The sequence below is a fragment of the Nycticebus coucang genome, chromosome 18, assembly GCF_027406575.1.
Source record: "Nycticebus coucang isolate mNycCou1 chromosome 18, mNycCou1.pri, whole genome shotgun sequence".
Lineage (NCBI taxonomy): Eukaryota > Metazoa > Chordata > Mammalia > Primates > Lorisidae > Nycticebus > Nycticebus coucang.
The window spans coordinates 23,803,337-23,820,306 of NC_069797.1; the positions used below are offsets into that span (position 1 = coordinate 23,803,337).

Here is a 16,970-nt window from a genome sequence, read left to right on the forward strand (position 1 = left end):
TCTTCCTGGCCCTTCAACCTAGTTCCATCCCCTGCCAGGGTCACATTCGCATAATACCCTGTACTTCCCCTTTATAGCACTCAACAGAGCTAGTGCACACACATGTGTGCATTCGTAGGTGAGCAATGCTTATCTCTTTCCCAGCAGAGTTTAAATTCAAGAGGGCAGGACCCAGGCCTGTTTGCTCACTGTCCTATCCCCAGGGCCTGGCCCAGTAGTTGCACATGGGAGGCATGCCGTGAATGAATGAATGAGTGATGAATGAAGTGCTGCCTGGAATAACGCTGGAGTCCCTTAGAACATGCAGCCTCACTAATACTTATCATTTCATCATGTCTTCCCAGCACTGGCCTTATTCTTTATACATTTTATTTATTATAATCCATGAAGTGGATATGATACTCCCATTCCACAGCTGAAGAAACCGGGTCTCAGAGGGGACAATGACTTGCCTGAGTGGCTCGTGTAAGTAAGTGGCAGACCCAGTAAGAAGCCCAGGCTGACCATGCATTTATCAGCCTCTTTTCCTTCCTTGATCCAATCCCCCACCACCCTACCGCCCTCACTCCCCTGCCCTCTGCCCAGAGGGGGCCCGCAGGGCCTTACCACAGGAGCGTGAGTGAGCAGGCGGGATGCCTCAGCCCCTCACAGAGCAGCCTCACGCCAAGGTCTCCCAGGTCGTTCTGCTGCAGGTCCAGCTTCTTCAGGCTGGGGCTGGTGCTGAGCACAGAGGCCAGGTCCTGGCAGCAGCTGGACGTGAGGCCACAGCTGACCAGCCTGCAGGAGAGACACACGTGGGCCCACAGTCATCGTTGTCATGGCTCACTCTTCAGAGTAACTGGGATCTGGTCTCCCTTGCCTGCAGCTCTGGCCCTTTGGGGGCCCTGGGGTGACATTAGGGAGGATAAAAACTTTCCTGGATTGTGGCAATCCAGAGATTTTAACTTTCCTCTTGCAGCCAAGGCGCCCCTCAGGATGCAGTGGCCTCCCTTTCTCATTCCAGTGTGATTCCTACGAATTCTGATACTCACTGCAGCAGCCTTGAAGAGTGATTTACACAATGGTCCCTGTGTATACCTGGGTCTAACTGTTAACCCTGCCAAACACCCTGATTCAGGTGCCATAGGATGCTTTGTTGTGTTTCAATCTTAAGGGAATTGGCAATTAAGGAGAAAAATGAGTGGGCTCTCACAAGAATAAAAATTGAGGGGGAGTATGATGTCTTCAGTAGGAACTTGAGGACCTAGCCTGGGCTCTCCATTACTCTAGGGTCTGGGGTGCACACTGTCCCAGGATAAGGTCGTCCTGGCATGCCACATACTGTGCTGCACTGTGGTAGAGTCCCGCAGCCTGCTCACTCCCATGTCCATCTGGGTGGGTAACTCTGGCTCTTCCAGCACTGGGCTGTAGGTCCCGGGGAGTAAGGGTGGGATCTGCTGGCCTCGGGGAGGGCCTGAGCCCCATGATGTCCAGGGCAGCTTCTTGCTGTTCATGGACTGAGTATCACAGAGGGAGCAATGGGAGCAGGGATGAAAAGGCAGGCTGGTATTGCTGTCTTTCCAGATAAAGTCTTTCTACTCTCCCTGCAGTGTGGGGGTTACCGAGATGCACAGAAAGGGACTGATATTGGGGTGCCTGTGTACAAGGCTCACTGTGGCCCATTTAATCTTGGTAAACAATGCACCCCTTAATTAGAACAATCTCTTTAGAGGGCATGATTAGCAATGCACAGATCCTTTACCCTGCAATTCTGTTTTTCAGAATTTAGGTTACAGATAATCCATTGTGTCTCTGGATGCACGATAAGGATGTTAAATGCAGAAGGATGTTCACAGAGGCAAAGACTGGAGAAAACCCAGATGCCTATTACAGGAAATTGATTGAAAACAGATGGAAAATCTATGCCGTGAAATTCTGTGCTGCGGCCATTAAAAGGGATGCAGCAACTGTGTGTGCCCTGATGTGGGCCCGTCTCCAAGACAAAGCAAAGTGCAGGACAGTGTTTGTGGTGTGCTGCCATTCAGGTAAGGGAAGGGCTGTGTGTCTGCTTATGCTGCGTGTACACAGGCTGTCTGCGGGGAAGGCTGTCTGGGGGTCCTCTGCCCTTGGGGTCTCCACCATGCTTCTAGAACCTTTGGCTCCCACAGCTGGGTCTTCTCAGCCCCCAGCAGAAAGCTCAGGACCTTATTTGCAGTCCATGTTGGTAACATGTCACATAGCTCTCAGGGTCTTGGCCACGACAGAGTTCTGGGAAAGTGGAAAATCAGGCATCAGACCTGGCTTTAACATTCCTATCCTTCCAGGAATGTCTAACCCTGAAGTAAGAAGGGGGTCCCAGCTGACTCCCCTTCCCATCCACACATCCCATTAACTCTTGGCTCAGCATTACTGAGTGGGGAAACAGGCAATGGCCCTGGGAAAGGGAGATGTTTTCTTTGGGGAAATAAGGAGAGAAGTGCATGGTTTCCCTGATGGCAGCCCTCTGAGCAGAGGGTTGTATGTGTAACTTTGTGTGTCAGGGCAAGGGGGCCCTGGGGTTTCAGGGAGAGGTGAACAGTCCCCTTGATTCTACATGGGGCATGGCACTGGCCCCTTGGATGAGGTAGAAGACTGTGTTAAGTGGACACTGGTGATTTTAGCTCTCAGACTGAACCCTAGGCCAAGAAAGAGGCCTTATTACTAGGCAAACCCCAACTTCACCCATTAATCCTCATAAAAAGTCTGTGAAGTTGGTACTGTTATCATCACCCTCTAGTAGACTGTGACAGCAGCCACAAGTTCTCCTCCTGCCCCCACTTTGTGTCCATGCCCCTGGGTAGTATTCTCTCTTTAAGAGCTTGAGTCCAATTCTCCACCCCTGGAATCTTGGCCTGGCCATCACAGGACTTGTTTTGGCCAATGGGACAATAGCAAATGTGACTCAAACAAGGGCTTAGAAAGTGTGTGCCCACTAGACTTGGGTGTTCATGCTGCCTGTGGAGTCCGGAGGCCATGTCCCTCAGCCCAGGTGTGAGTGACCCTCCTCCTGAGTCTCCATAGCCTGGCCGACATCCTGCAGTGCCCCCTACCTCTCAGAGCAGGTCTCCTTTTCTCTCTTCCCCTCCCCTGGTCTTCCTGACAGAGGCAGGCAGCTTCCTGTTCCTCCCACGTCCACCCCACAAGGCAGTGTCAACCCGAGACAATTACCGTAGTAACTGCAGCCTGCAATTCTGCTGTCTCAGCCCCCAGCAAAGGTGCTTGGCTCCCGCATCCATGAGGACATTGAAGCTCAGCTCCAGCTTGGTCAGGGTCTGGCTGGTGCTCATCCCAAGGGCAAGGTCCTTGCAGCCCTCAGCTGTGAGGCCACAGCTGGCCAACCTGTAGGAAGTACATACTCAGGGCTTTGAGTTTCCTAGTGCCTGGATTCAGTGAATACCCACTAACACACCCTGACAACCTGTTGTGGGCTGGGTGGAGGTGAATAAGAGCAGCCTTCATCACCAGGACCCCAGAAATGCACATCCTACTGGGAGACAGACATAGAAATAAATAACAGTGGTCAGTTTGGGAATCTTTTTTGATCAAAACCTTCCAATGTTTTCCTACATCACTCAGAGTAAAATACAAGGTCCTTATCCTGGTCTACAGGGCCTATGTAACCTGGATCCTGGTCATTTTTGCTCTCATCTCTAATCTTCCTCTTTAAAAAAAAATTTTGGGTTGAGGAATCTGAGTAAGATGGCAGCCGAGTAACAGCTTCCTTGCAACTGGGCACAGTGAGTCTGGGGAGACAAGACTCCAGGCATCTCTGGCGGGTAGGATCTGCCTATGATCATACCTTTGAGGACACAGGGAGTCAGTGAGAGACTTCTGGACCCCAAGAGGAGGACAAAAGCAGTGGAAAACTGGCAAGTGGTTGCATGTGTTCATTTGGTCTAATCCCTCCAGCAGCTGTAAGTACAGCAGCAGTGACACTGCAAACTGGAAAGGCCTTACTTGTGAGCTGTTTTGGTGTTTTTGGACTCGGTACTCAGTTGAACTGCCTTGGGAGAGCTTGGGCGGGAGTGCAGAGAACTTTGGGCTTTGTCTAGGGCCCTCTGAGCCGGATGGAGCTAATAGTGTTCGGCTGTGGGCCCCATGGAGCCATTGTGAGAGAAGTGCCCCTGTGAGTTCCACCCTCAGGGTGGCGGAGCAAGGATCAGGCAGTAGCTAAATCTAGTGACTGAGCAGCCTAAAGGAAGGGACTGAGCTGCCTTACAGCCTTAACACTCAGGGGCAGAGTGAGACCGTTGTTGGCACACTGGGTAAGTGAATAGCCACTTCAGCAGTGATCCCAGCGACAAGCACTTTCCTGGGAAAGCTTCTGCTTAGCCAAGTTTAGAAGATTAAAGAGCCTTTTAAGAGGGCTGAAGAGAAATTTAGGGTTTCTACCCTGCAAGGTTTGAGAAATCAGCAGAGGCCTCCAGTCATATCAGCACTGTGATTAACATCTCATACTCCAGAAGATCACCTGTTGCCCAGATAATATTCAACAAGCTATATATACTGCTTTGTCTTTGTTTGTTTGTTGTTTGGATTTTTAATTTCAACCTTTTCCCTATAGATTTTTCTTTTCTTTGTTTTCTTTCTCCATTTTTCCAGTTTAAATACAATTTCCCATTGTTGCCTTTTACAATAATTTGAACTTCATTTTTGCTAGTGTTTCTACCCCTATTATTTGTTTTTTTCCCCAATTTTACCTGTAAAGTTTTCTGTTTGCTTGTTTTGGTCTGATTTATAGCATTTTTGTCTTTCCTCTCTATTTGGTGAGGGTGGGGTACTGTGTCTGATCAGGCTAGCAAAGAGCTGCTAAGCTCAAGGGAACCATCCAACCTGGCACCCCCAGAGGTTGGATTTCTTTTAAGGTTGTGTCAAAGTGCCCTACTGTACACCTGTATTGTTCTGTCTCCCTCTTTCTGTGCCTCTCTTCTCTTTGTCAATATTCCCTTTTACCCACCCCCTCTCCTTTCTCTTTTTTCTTTTCTTTTCTTTCTTTCTTGCTTGCTTTTTTCTTTATTTTATCCCTTCTTGCTCTTCAACCTTCTCATCCTTCTGGTCCTGTACCAAAAGGACTCATTGAAACCCTAGTCCAGGGCACGGCAACTTAAAGAGCAAGAGGAAGGGAAAGGAAAATTAGGGCAAGAAAACAGAGAAGAGAAATGACTCATGAGGAAGAATCAGCAGAAAACTCCTGGCAATATGAACCAGTCCAGAGCAACTCTTCCAAGGGACCATGAGGTAGCTACTGCAGAGGATTCCACCTATAAAGAAATGTTAGAAATGACAGAAAGGGAATTTAGAATACACATGATGAAAACAATGAAGGAAATGATGGAAACAATGAAGGAAACTACTGAGAAAGTGGAAAATAACCAAGAGGAAACCCCAAAAAGGAATCAAATAAGAGATGAACAATATGAAGAATATAGAAAGGATATAGCAGTCAATTAGGGAACTTAAAGATCCAATAGAAAGTATTAGAAACAGATTAGACCAGGGGTCCTCAAACTATGGCCTGAGGGCCATATGCGGCCTGTCGAGGACATTTATCTGGCCCACCATGTTTTTGCCACTGCTGCCTGTCTTGCTTAGCAGAAGACTATTCCAGGGCCCACAGTGCACATGTGTGGAATGTGCGCCACACTCTCTGACTCCCCTCCTTCTCTCTGTCTCTCAACTCCTCCTCTCAGTCTCAGGACTAACTGATGCACACTTGCATCACTTGTTATGATTAGCAGTGACAGATATGGAACCGGACATTGACCATCTCATTAGCCAAAAGCAGGCCCATAGTTCCCATTGAAATACTGATAAGTTTGTTGATTTAACTTTACTTGTTCTTCAATTTAAATATTGTATTTCTTCCTGTTTTGTTTTTTTACTTCAAAATAAGATATGCGCAATGTGCATAGGAATTTGTTCATAGTTTTTTTTTTTTTAAACAATAGTCCGGCCCTCCAACAGTCTGAGGGACAATGAACTGGACCCCTGTTTAAAAAGTTTGAGGACCCCTGGATTAGACCACGCAGAAGAAAGTATTTCAGAGGTAGAGGACAAGGTTCTTGAGATAACTCAGATAGTAAAAGAGGCAGAAAAGAAGAGAGAGAAAGCAGAACATTCACTGACAAAATTATGGGACTTTATGATGCGTTCCAACATATGAGTTATAGCAATCTCAGAAGGGGAAGAAGAATGCCCCAGGGTTATGGAAGCCATTCTAGAGAATATTATAAATGAAAATTTCAAAAATATCACCAAAAATTCTGACACACAGCTTTCAGAGGGATATCGGACTCCAGGTCACCTCAACTCTAATTGAGCTTCTCCAAGACACATTGTGATGAACCTGTCCAAAGTCAAGACAAAAGAAAAGATACTTCAGGCTGCCAGGAGTAAGTGCCAGTTGACCTACAGGGGAAAATCCATCAGAGTGACTGAAGACTTCTCTAATGAAACTTTCCAAGCAAGAAGACAATGGTCATCTACTTTCAATCTACTTAAACAGGACAATTTCCAGCCCAGGATTTTATATCCTGCTAAGCTAAGCTTTAAAATTGATGGAGAAATGAAATCATTTACTGATATACAAACATTGAGGAAATGTGCCACAACAAGATGAGCTCTACAGAAAATACTTCAACCTGTTCTACACACTGACCATCACAATGGATCAGCAGCAAAGTAAGAACTCAGAAATTAAAGGACAGAACCTAACTTCCACACTGATGCAAAAGATAAAACTAAGCAATGGACTCTCACAAAATAAGGTGAATAGAATACTATGACACCCAATAAATGTTACTGGCTTGAATTCCCCACTGAAGAGACATAGATTAGCTGACTGGATTAAAAAACACAACCCATCCATTTGCTGTCTGCAGGAAACACACCTGGCTTCAAAAGACAAATTAAAACTGCAAGTCAAGGGTTGGAAGACAACTTTTCAGGCAAATGGAATTCAGAAGAAAAGAGGAGTTGCAATCTTATTTTCAGATACATGCAGATTTAAAGCAACTAAAGTCAAAAAAGACAAAGATGGTCACTTTACATTGGTCAAGGGAAAAATACAACAAGAAAACATTTCAATTCTAAATATTTATGCACCCAATTTAAATGCTCCCAGATTCTTGAAACAGACCTTACTCAGTCTGAGCAATATGATATCTGATAATACCATAATAACAGGTGACTTCAACACTCCTCTTACAGAGCTGGACAGTTCCTCTAAACATAAATTAAACAAAGATATAAGAGATTTAAATGAGACCCTAGAACAACTGTGCTTGACAGACGCATATAGAACACTCCACCCCAAAGATAAAGAATATACATTCTTCTCATCACCCCATGGAACATTCTCCAAAATTGATCATATCCTGGGACACAAAACAAATATCAACAGAATCAAAAGAATTGAAATTTTACCTTGTATCTTCTCAGACCATAAGGCACTAAAGGTGGAACTCAACTCTAACAAAAACGCTCGACTCCACACAAAGGCATGGAAATTAAGCAATCTTCTGTTGAATAACAGATGGGTGCAGGAAGAAATAAAACAGGAAATCATTAACTTCCTTGAGCATAACAACAATGAAGACACAAGCTACCCAAACCTGTGGGATACTGCAAAAGCAGTTTTGAGAGGAAAATTCATCGCTTTAGATGCCTACATTCGAAAAACAGAAAGAGAGCACATCAACAATCTCACAAGAAATCTTATGGAATTGGAAAAAGAAGAACAATCTACCTAAACTCAGTAGAAGAAAAGAAATATCCAAAATCAAATCAGAGATCAATGAAATTGAAAACAAAAGAATCATTCAGAAAATTAATGAAACAAGGAGTTGGTTTTTTGAAAAAATAAATAAAATAGATAAACCATTGGCCAGACTAACGAGGAATACAAAAGTAAAATCTCTAGTAACCTCAATCAGAAATGATAAAGGGGAAATAACAACTGATCCCACAGAGATACAAGAGATCATCTCTGAATACTACCTGAAACTCTATGCCCAGAAATTAGACAATGTGAAGGAAATGGATCAATATTTGGAATCACACCCTCTCCCTAGACTCAACCAGGAAGAAATAGAGCTCCTGAACAGACCAATTTCAAGAACTGAGATCAAAGAAACAATAAAAAATCTTCCAACCAAAAAATGCCCTGGTCCAGATGGCTTCACTCCAGAATTCTATCAAACCTTCAAGGAAGAGCTTATTCCTGTACTGCAGAAATTATTCCAAAAAATTGAGGAAGAAGGAATCTTCCCCAACACATTCTATGAAGCAAACATCACCCTGATACCAAAACCAGGAAAAGACACAACCAAAAGGAGAATTTCAGACCAATCTCACTCATGAATACAGATGCAAAAATTCTCAACAAAATCCTAGCCAATAGATTACAGCTTATCATCAAAAAAGTCATTCATCATGATCAAGTAGGCTTCATCCCAGGGATGCAAGGCTGGTTTAACATATGCAAGTCCATAAACGTTATCCACCACATTAACAGAGGCAAAAATAAAGATCATATGATCCTCTCAATAGATGCCGAAAAAGCATTTGATAAAATCCAGCATCCTTTTCTAATTAGAACACTGAAGAGTATAGGCTTAGGTGGCACATTTCTAAAACTGACTGAAGCTATCTATGACAAACCCACAGCCAATATTTTACTGAATGGGGTAAAACTGAAAGCTTTTCCTCTTAGAACTGGAACCAGACAAGGTTGTCCTCTGTCACCATTACTATTCAACGTAGTGCTGGAAGTTCTAGCCAATACAATTAGGCAAGACAAGGAAATAAAGGGAATCCAAATGGGAGCAGAGGAGGTCAAACTCTCCCTCTTTGCTGACGACATGATCTTATACTTAGAGAACCCCAAAGATTCAACCACAAGACTCCTAGAAGTCATCAAAAAATACAGTAATGTTTCAGGATATAAAATCAATGTCCACAAGTCAGTAGCCTTTGTATACACCAATAACAGTCAAGATGAGAAGCTAATTAAGGACACAACTCCCTTCACCATAGTCTCAAAGAAAATGAAATACTTAGGAATATACCTAACGAAGGAGGTGAAGGACCTCTATAAAGAAAACTATGAAATCCTCAGAAAGGAAATAGCAGAGGATATTAACAAATGGAAGAACATACCATGCTCATGGATGGGAAGAATCAACATTGTTAAAATGTCTATACTTCCCAAAGCAATCTACCTATTCAATGCCATTCCTATCAAAATACCAACATCGTACTTTCAAGATTTGGAAAAAATGATTCTGCGTTTTGTATGGAACCGGAAAAAACCCCGTATAGCTAAGGCAGTTCTCTGTAACAAAAATAGAGCTGGGGGCATCAGCATACCACATTTTAGTCTGTACTACAAAGCCATAGTGCTCAAGACAGCATGGTACTGGCACAAAAACAGAGACATAGACACTTGGAATCGAATTGAAAACCAAGAAATGAAACTAACATTTTACAACCACCTAATCTTTGATAAACCAAACAAGAACATACCTTGGGGGAAAGACTCCCTATTCAATAAATGGTGTTGGGAGAACTGGATGTCTACATGTAAAAGACTGAAACTGGACCCACACCTTTTCCCACTCACAAAAATTGATTCGAGATGGATAAAGGACTTAAACTTAAGGCATGAAACAATAAAAATCCTCCAAGAAAGCATAGGAAAAACACTGGAAGATATTGGCCTGGGGAAAGATTTCATGAAGAAGACTGCCATGGCAATTGCAACAACAACAAAAATAAACAAATGGGACTTCATTAAACTGAAAAGCTTCTGTACAGCTAAGGAGACAATAACCAAAGCAAAGAGACAACCTACACAATGGGAAAGGATATTTGCATATTTTCAATCAGACAAAAGCTTGATAACTAGGATCTATAGAGAACTCAAATTAATCCACATGAAAAAAGCCAACAATCCCTTATATCAATGGGCAAGAGACATGAATAGAACTTTCTCTAAAGACGACAGACGAATGGCTAACAAACACATGAAAAAATGTTCATCATCTCTATATATTAGAGAAATGCAAATCAAAACAACCCTGAGATATCATCTAACCCCAGTGAGAATGGCCCACATCACAAAATCTCAAAACTGCAGATGCTGGCGTGGATGTGGAGAGAAGGGAACACTTTTACACTGCTGGTGGGACTGCAAACTAGTACAACCTTTCCGGAAGGAAGTATGGAGAAACCTCAAAGCACTCAAGCTAGACCTCCCATTTGATCCTGCAATCCCATTACTGGGCATCTACCCAGAAGGAAAGAAATCCTTTTATCATAAGGACACTTGTACTAGACTGTTTATTGCAGCTCAATTTACAATCGCCAAAATGTGGAAACAGCCTAAATGCCCACCAACCCAGGAATGGATTAACAAGCTGTGGTATATGTATACCATGGAATACTATTCAGCCATTAAAAAAAATGGAGACTTTACATCCTTCGTATTAACCTGGATGGACGTGGAAGACATTATTCTTAGTAAAGCATCACAAGAATGGAGAAGCATGAATCCTATGTACTCAATTTTGATATGAGGACAATTAATGACAATTATGGTTATGGGGGGGAACAGAAAGAGGGAAGGAGGGAGGTGGGTGGGGCCTTGGTGTGTGTCACACTTTATGGGGGCAAGACATGATTGCAAGAGGGACTTTACCTAACAATTGCAATCAGTGTAACCTGGCTTATTGTACCCTCAATGAATCTCCAACAATAAAAAAAAAAATATATATATATATAAAAAAAATTAAAAAAAAAAAAAGACTGAAACTGGACCCACACCTTTCCCCACTCACAAAAATTGATTCTAGATACTTTATGCAAAGGACTTAAATTTAAGGCATGAAACAATAAAAATCCTCCAAGAAAGCATAGGAAAAACACCGGAAGATATTGGCCTCGGGAAAGACTTCATGAGGAAGACTGCCATCGCAATTGCAACAACAACAGAAATAAACAAATGGGACTTCATTAAAGTGAAAAGCTTCTGTACAGCTAAGGAGACAATAACCAAAGCAAAGAGACAATGTACACAATGGGAAAGGATATTTGCATATTTTCAATCAGACAAAAGCTTGATAACTAGGATCTATAGAGAACTCAAATTAATCCACATGAAAAAAGCCAACAATCCCATATATCAATGGGCAAGAGACATGAATAGAACTTTCTCTAAAGACGACAGACGAATGGCTAACAAACACATGAAAAAATGTTCATCATCTCTATATATTAGAGAAATGCAAATCAAAACAACCCTGAGATATCATCTAACCCCAGTGAGAATGGCCCACATCACAAAATCTCAAAACTGCAGATGCTGGCGTGGATGTGGAGAGAAGGGAACACTTTTACACTGCTGGTGGGACTGCAAACTAGTACAACCTTTCTGGAAGGAAGTATGGAGAAACCTCAAAGCACTCAAGCTAGACCTCCCATTTGATCCTGCAATCCCATTACTGGGCATCTATCCAGAAGGAAAAAATTCCTTTTATCATAAGGACACTTGTACTAGACTGTTTATTGCAGCTCAATTTACAATCGCCAAAATGTGGAAACAGCCTAAATGCCCACCAACCCAGGAATGGATTAACAAGCTGTGGTATATGTATACCATGGAATACTATTAGGCCATTAAAAAAAAATGGAGACTTTACATCCTTCGTATTAACCTGGATGGACGTGGAAGACATTATTCTTAGTAAAGCATCACAAGAATGGAGAAGCATGAATCCTATGTACTCAATTTTGATATGAGGACAATTAATGACAATTAAGGTTATGGGGGGGAAGCAGAAAGAGGGACGGAGGGAGGGGGTGGGGCCTTGGTGTGTGTCACACTTTATGGGGGTAAGACATGATTGCAAGAGGGACTTTACCTAACAATTGCAATCCGTGTAACCTGGCTTATTGTACCGTCAATGAATCCCCATCAATAAAAAAATAATAATAATACAAAAAAAAAAGAAAGAAAAGACATATGGAGAATCCTCAAAGAGTTAAATGTAGACCTTCCATTTGATCGCTTAATCCCATTACTAGGCATTTACCTAGAAGAAAAAAATAATCAAAACAAGGACATTGGCAACTACTGATCCTTTTATGGTCTCCATAGTTTTACCTTTTCCAAAATGTCATATAGCTAGAATCATACAGTATGCAACCTTTTCAGGTTGGCTTCTTTCACTTAATGATATACATTTAAGGTCCTTACTTTGTATGGCTTGATAGCTTACTTCTTTTTAGCCTTCAATAGTCCATCATCTGCATCTATACCTGTTGATTTATCCATTCACCTACTGAAGGACATCTTGGTTGCTTCTCCGTTTTGTCAGTTATGAAGAAAGCTGCCTTAAACATCCAAGTGAAGGTTTTTGTGTGGATGTAGGCTATATTCATTTGGATAAATACCAAGGAGTGTGTTTGCTGGATCATATGGTAAAAGTACATTTAAGTTTATAAAAAACTGCCACTCCATCTTCCAAAGAGACTATACCATTTGAGTTCCCATCAGCTATCAATTAGAGTTCCTGTCGCTCAACATCCTCACCAGCATTTGGTGTTGGGAGTATTTTAGATTTTGGACATTCTAATATGTATGTAGTGATATCCCATCTTCTTTTTTAACATAGGCATTTATAGCTATAAATTTCCCTGTCCTCACTGCTTTAGATGCAGCCAATACATCTTGGCATTTTTTTTTTATTAAATCATAGCTGTATACATTAGTATGATCATGGGGCACCATACACTTGGTTCATAGACTGTTTGACACATTTTCATCATACTAGTTAACATACCTTTCATGGCATTTTCTTAGTTATTTTGCTAAGACCTTTACATTCCACATTTACTAGGATTCACATATACCCTTGTAAGATGCACCGCAGGTGTAATCTCATTAATGCCCTTCCCTCCACCTCCGTCCCCCCTCCCTCCCCTCCCTTTCCCTCTTCTCCCTATTCTGAGGTTGTAACTGGGTTATAGCTTTCATGTGGAGGTCCTACATTAGTTTTATAATAAGGGTGAGTACATTGGGTACTTTTTCTTCCATTCTTGAGACACTTTACTAAGAAGAATATGTTCCAGCTCCATCCATGTAAACATGAAAGAGGTAGTCTCCATCTTTTTTTAAGGCTGCATAATATTCCATGGTGTACATATACCACAATTTATTAATCCATTCGTGGATCGATGGGCACTTGGGCTTTTTCCATGACTTAGCAATTATGAATAGGGCTGTAATAAATATTCTGATACAGATATCTTTGTTATGATGTGATTTTTGGTCTTCTGGGTATATGCCCAGTAGAGGGATTACGGGATTGAATGGCAGATCTATTTTTAGATCTCTAAGTTTTGTTTATATTCATTTCAAAGTATGTTTTACATTCCTTTGTGGTTTCTTCTTTGATCTATTGATTTTTGGAATTTGTTGTTTAATTTAAGTGTCTTATGAATTCCCCAAATTTCCTTCTGTTGTTGACTTCTAATTTTATTTCATCATGATCAGAGAAGTAAAATTAGATCACTTTGTGTAATTTTAATTCTTTGAAATTCATTGAGATCTGTTTTGTGGGACAGTCTTACCATTTTTTTTTTTTTGTTGTTGTTGTTTTTTCTTTGAGAGAGAGTCTCACTCTGCTGCCCAAGCTAGAGGGTCCTGGCCTCAGCCTACCTCATGGTAACCTCAATCTCTTGGGCTTAAGTGATCCTCCTGCCTCAGCCTCTTGAGTAGGTAGGATTATAGGTGTCTGCTATAATGCCTAGCAAATTTTTATATTTTTAGCAGTGATGGGGTCTCACTCTGGCTCAGGCTGGTGTTGAACTCCTGAGTTCAAGCAATTGTCCCTCCTTGGCCTCCTAGAGTGCTAGGATTATAGGCATGAGCCATCATGGCTAGACACATCGAGCTTTATTTGTTACCCCCTTGGATACCTTGGGGTTTCAAGGAACTTGAAATCAACAAGTACAAGATCATAGTCATGACACTCCATCACTCAACTTCACCTCTTTCAGTATTCTTCATTCATCCCTATCCCGTAAGTGGCTCTGGCCAGAAACCTAAGACTTTCCTTGATATTGCCCTCTCCCTTTCTCCCTAAATCCAATCCTTTCCTGAGCCCAGTTATTTTACTCTTATAGATCTTTTGAATCCAGTGACTTCTTTCCATCTCCATGGCTAACACTACAGTGATTGATTACTGTCTGTTACTAAAACTACTGTAATTTTCCTTAGTTTATGCTATCACCATCTTCATAGGAACTATTGCATTTTCCAACTAACTGTTTAACACTACTTTTGTATTGTTACAATTCACTTTTTGCATACCAGTCAGTTTCTATGTTAAAAATATACTTATCTTGTCAACTGTCTGCTTAAAATTCCAATGCATCCGGAAAAGACCCCTAATCCCATCACGGCCTACAGGCCTTGTGTGGTCAGGTTCCTGATAGTCTCTGCAACCTCATCACACCCCTTTGCTCTCTGCTCTCCAGACACACAGGCCTACTTTCAATTCCTTGCCTGCTTCATCCTCCCTCCTGCCACAGGGCCTTTGTATATGCCATTCCCTCTGTCTAAAAATTTCTTCCTCTTCTTCTCTTAGTTAAATCCTCTGTATTCCTGAGATACTTTCCAAGCTTCACTTCCTCTTGAGCAAAGTTTTTCCATTAGAGCCCTGATTATTATAAATTTATTATAGATTTGTTAGTATGGTTCCCTGATTATTGTCAGTCTCTTGTAGAATCTGTGAGAAAAAAATCCTATCTGTGTAGCCCTGGCCTCTGCCACAGTGCATGGGTAGAGAGGGCTACAAGGAATGTTTGATGAATACGAAGACCAATCCCTCGTCCCAGTCTCTGCTTCTGCCTTGGATGTGCTCCCAGCCATGCTTCAGAGCAGAACCCCAGGTGCACTCACCGCAGGGTCTTCAGGTGGCAGCGAGGATGTCTCAGGGTCTCACTAAGACTCTGCACTGCAGAGAGGCTCAGCAAGTTTCCACTTAGGTCCAGCTCCTTCAGGCTTCCGGTGACTTCAAGAATGGAGAAGAAAAGCTGCCAACAGGCATCTGTGACCGTGACCTGCATGGACCTGAGGGAGGGAGAGAGGGACAAGAGAGAGGTGATCTGTGTGTGTGTGTGGGTCTCATGTGCACAGCCCTGCACAACACAGTGGGTGTTCAGTCTCCCTGAGCACCAGGCCACTGTGGGCAGTGCCATCCCCAGGACTGGCCAGCCTCCCCGCCAGGCCTCTGTCCATACCACCTGGGCACAGGGCTCCTCCTCTGTGTGGTTCCTCATTCTACAGCCCTCACCACAGCAACTGACATGCTCATTTGGTGTGTCTGTTTCTGCCTCAGCCTTGGAGTTCCTTTAGGGCTGGGGCAGATACTTTTCATCTTTTTTATCTGCAGTGGCCAAGATGGGGCCTGGCACAGAGAAGGAGCTTGGTGATTTGGACAGCCTTCCTCACTTTGATGTAGACATGCCAGTCTTCTTTTGGCACAGATATTCTGGACTCCCAGTGCCCAGAAAGGAAAGGAGATGGGAGGTGGGCACAGAGGCTAGGAGGGGTGGTCTGAGTGTGAGTTTGTGATGGAAGGTTGTATCTGATCACACATGTATATACTGCTGTCTAGGTTGGCTCATGTGGGACCCTATTCCCTTCCAAAGACAGCAAGACCACAGAGAGGGTCTGCAGGAGGAGAAGGCAGAGGGAACATCCTAGGACAGGATATTTGCAGCCTGGAGAGGACAGCATGATGGAGTTTGAGAGTGTTGGAATAGACACTGCCTCATATAATTTCCACCAATTTAATTTCTTCATTTTCACACACTGCTTTAGTAACTTCATCTACTTCCTTTGGTTCCCTTTCTCAAGCTCTATCCCAAGTTTCAGATTCATCTTTCTATTTTCTCCCATCCAAATACTAATCAGGTCTGACCCTGCTTAGCTTCTGAGATCAGACGCCATCTGGAGTGCTCAGGGTGGCACGGCTGTAAACTGATGTTTCTATGTTCTGGAGAGATAGCTCCCCTAACCTTTTGACTTAATACATCCCAATTTCTCTCCACCCTTAATCCAATGTCCCCCAAGTCTGCAGAACTGTGTGGAGGCCTGGAATGGAGGCTGAATATCAGTTCCACTTCTCTGCCTTCCTGAGTCTCTTCAGGATCAAAAAGAACAACCACTGTGTCTGCTGCAGGTCTCTGGGAGAGTAAAAAAACTTACAGAGAATCATCAAAGTTTCAACAGCTTCCAAAGTATAGTGCTACAAACGTATCAAAACCCCCATCATTTGAAAGTTATTTGATTTTATTTACATTTATTTAGTTTTATGGAACTTCAAGAATACAGTTTTAATTTTTTATTATAGTCAGCATTTGCCATCTTTAATAAGAGCTATCAAAATTAAAAATGAATTATTCAAAATGCACAATGCTTTATTATAAGTCACATACCTGGGAGCCTCCCTCCTGCCATTTTCTTTTTTTTTTTGTGATTTTTGGCCAGGGCTGGGTTTGAACCCACCACCTCTGGCATATGGGACCGGCACCCTACTCCTTGAGCCACAGGTGCCGCCCCTACCTGCCATTTTCATTTCCTTAATATCTCTGGTTGGTCCTCCTCTCCCTTCCCACGGCCTTCAGCCAGGCTTCCTTATTTCTTCCTGGACCTTTTTGTTTGTTTACAGTAGACTCTTACTGTTCTCTCCACCTTGTCTAGCTGACTCTGTGCCTTTAACATTTCCCTTCCCACTTGCAGCTGAAGCCCCTGCCTTCCCCATGGATTCCCTCTGGGCTCCACTTGCCCCTGTGCACCCTAAACTCTCTATATCTGGCCTGATGTGCCTGGTACCTTGTGCCTCCACATCAGGCCATTACCATTTGCAACTCCTGTATCCAAG

At 42.8% G+C, this 16,970-nt stretch overlaps 1 protein-coding gene across 1 annotated transcript in view; it reads right to left on the minus strand.

Moving 5' to 3' along the window:
* Window positions 1-16,970, minus strand: part of NLRP1 (NLR family pyrin domain containing 1) — a 47,091-nt gene that overhangs the window by 20,326 nt on the left and 9,795 nt on the right. The window contains exons 7-9 of the mRNA XM_053569154.1: window positions 14,984-15,154; window positions 3,187-3,357; window positions 607-777 (exon numbers count right to left, since the gene is read on the minus strand). Coding sequence (XP_053425129.1) covers window positions 607-777; window positions 3,187-3,357; window positions 14,984-15,154 — 513 coding nt within the window. The remainder of the gene's footprint in view (window positions 1-606; window positions 778-3,186; window positions 3,358-14,983; window positions 15,155-16,970) is intronic.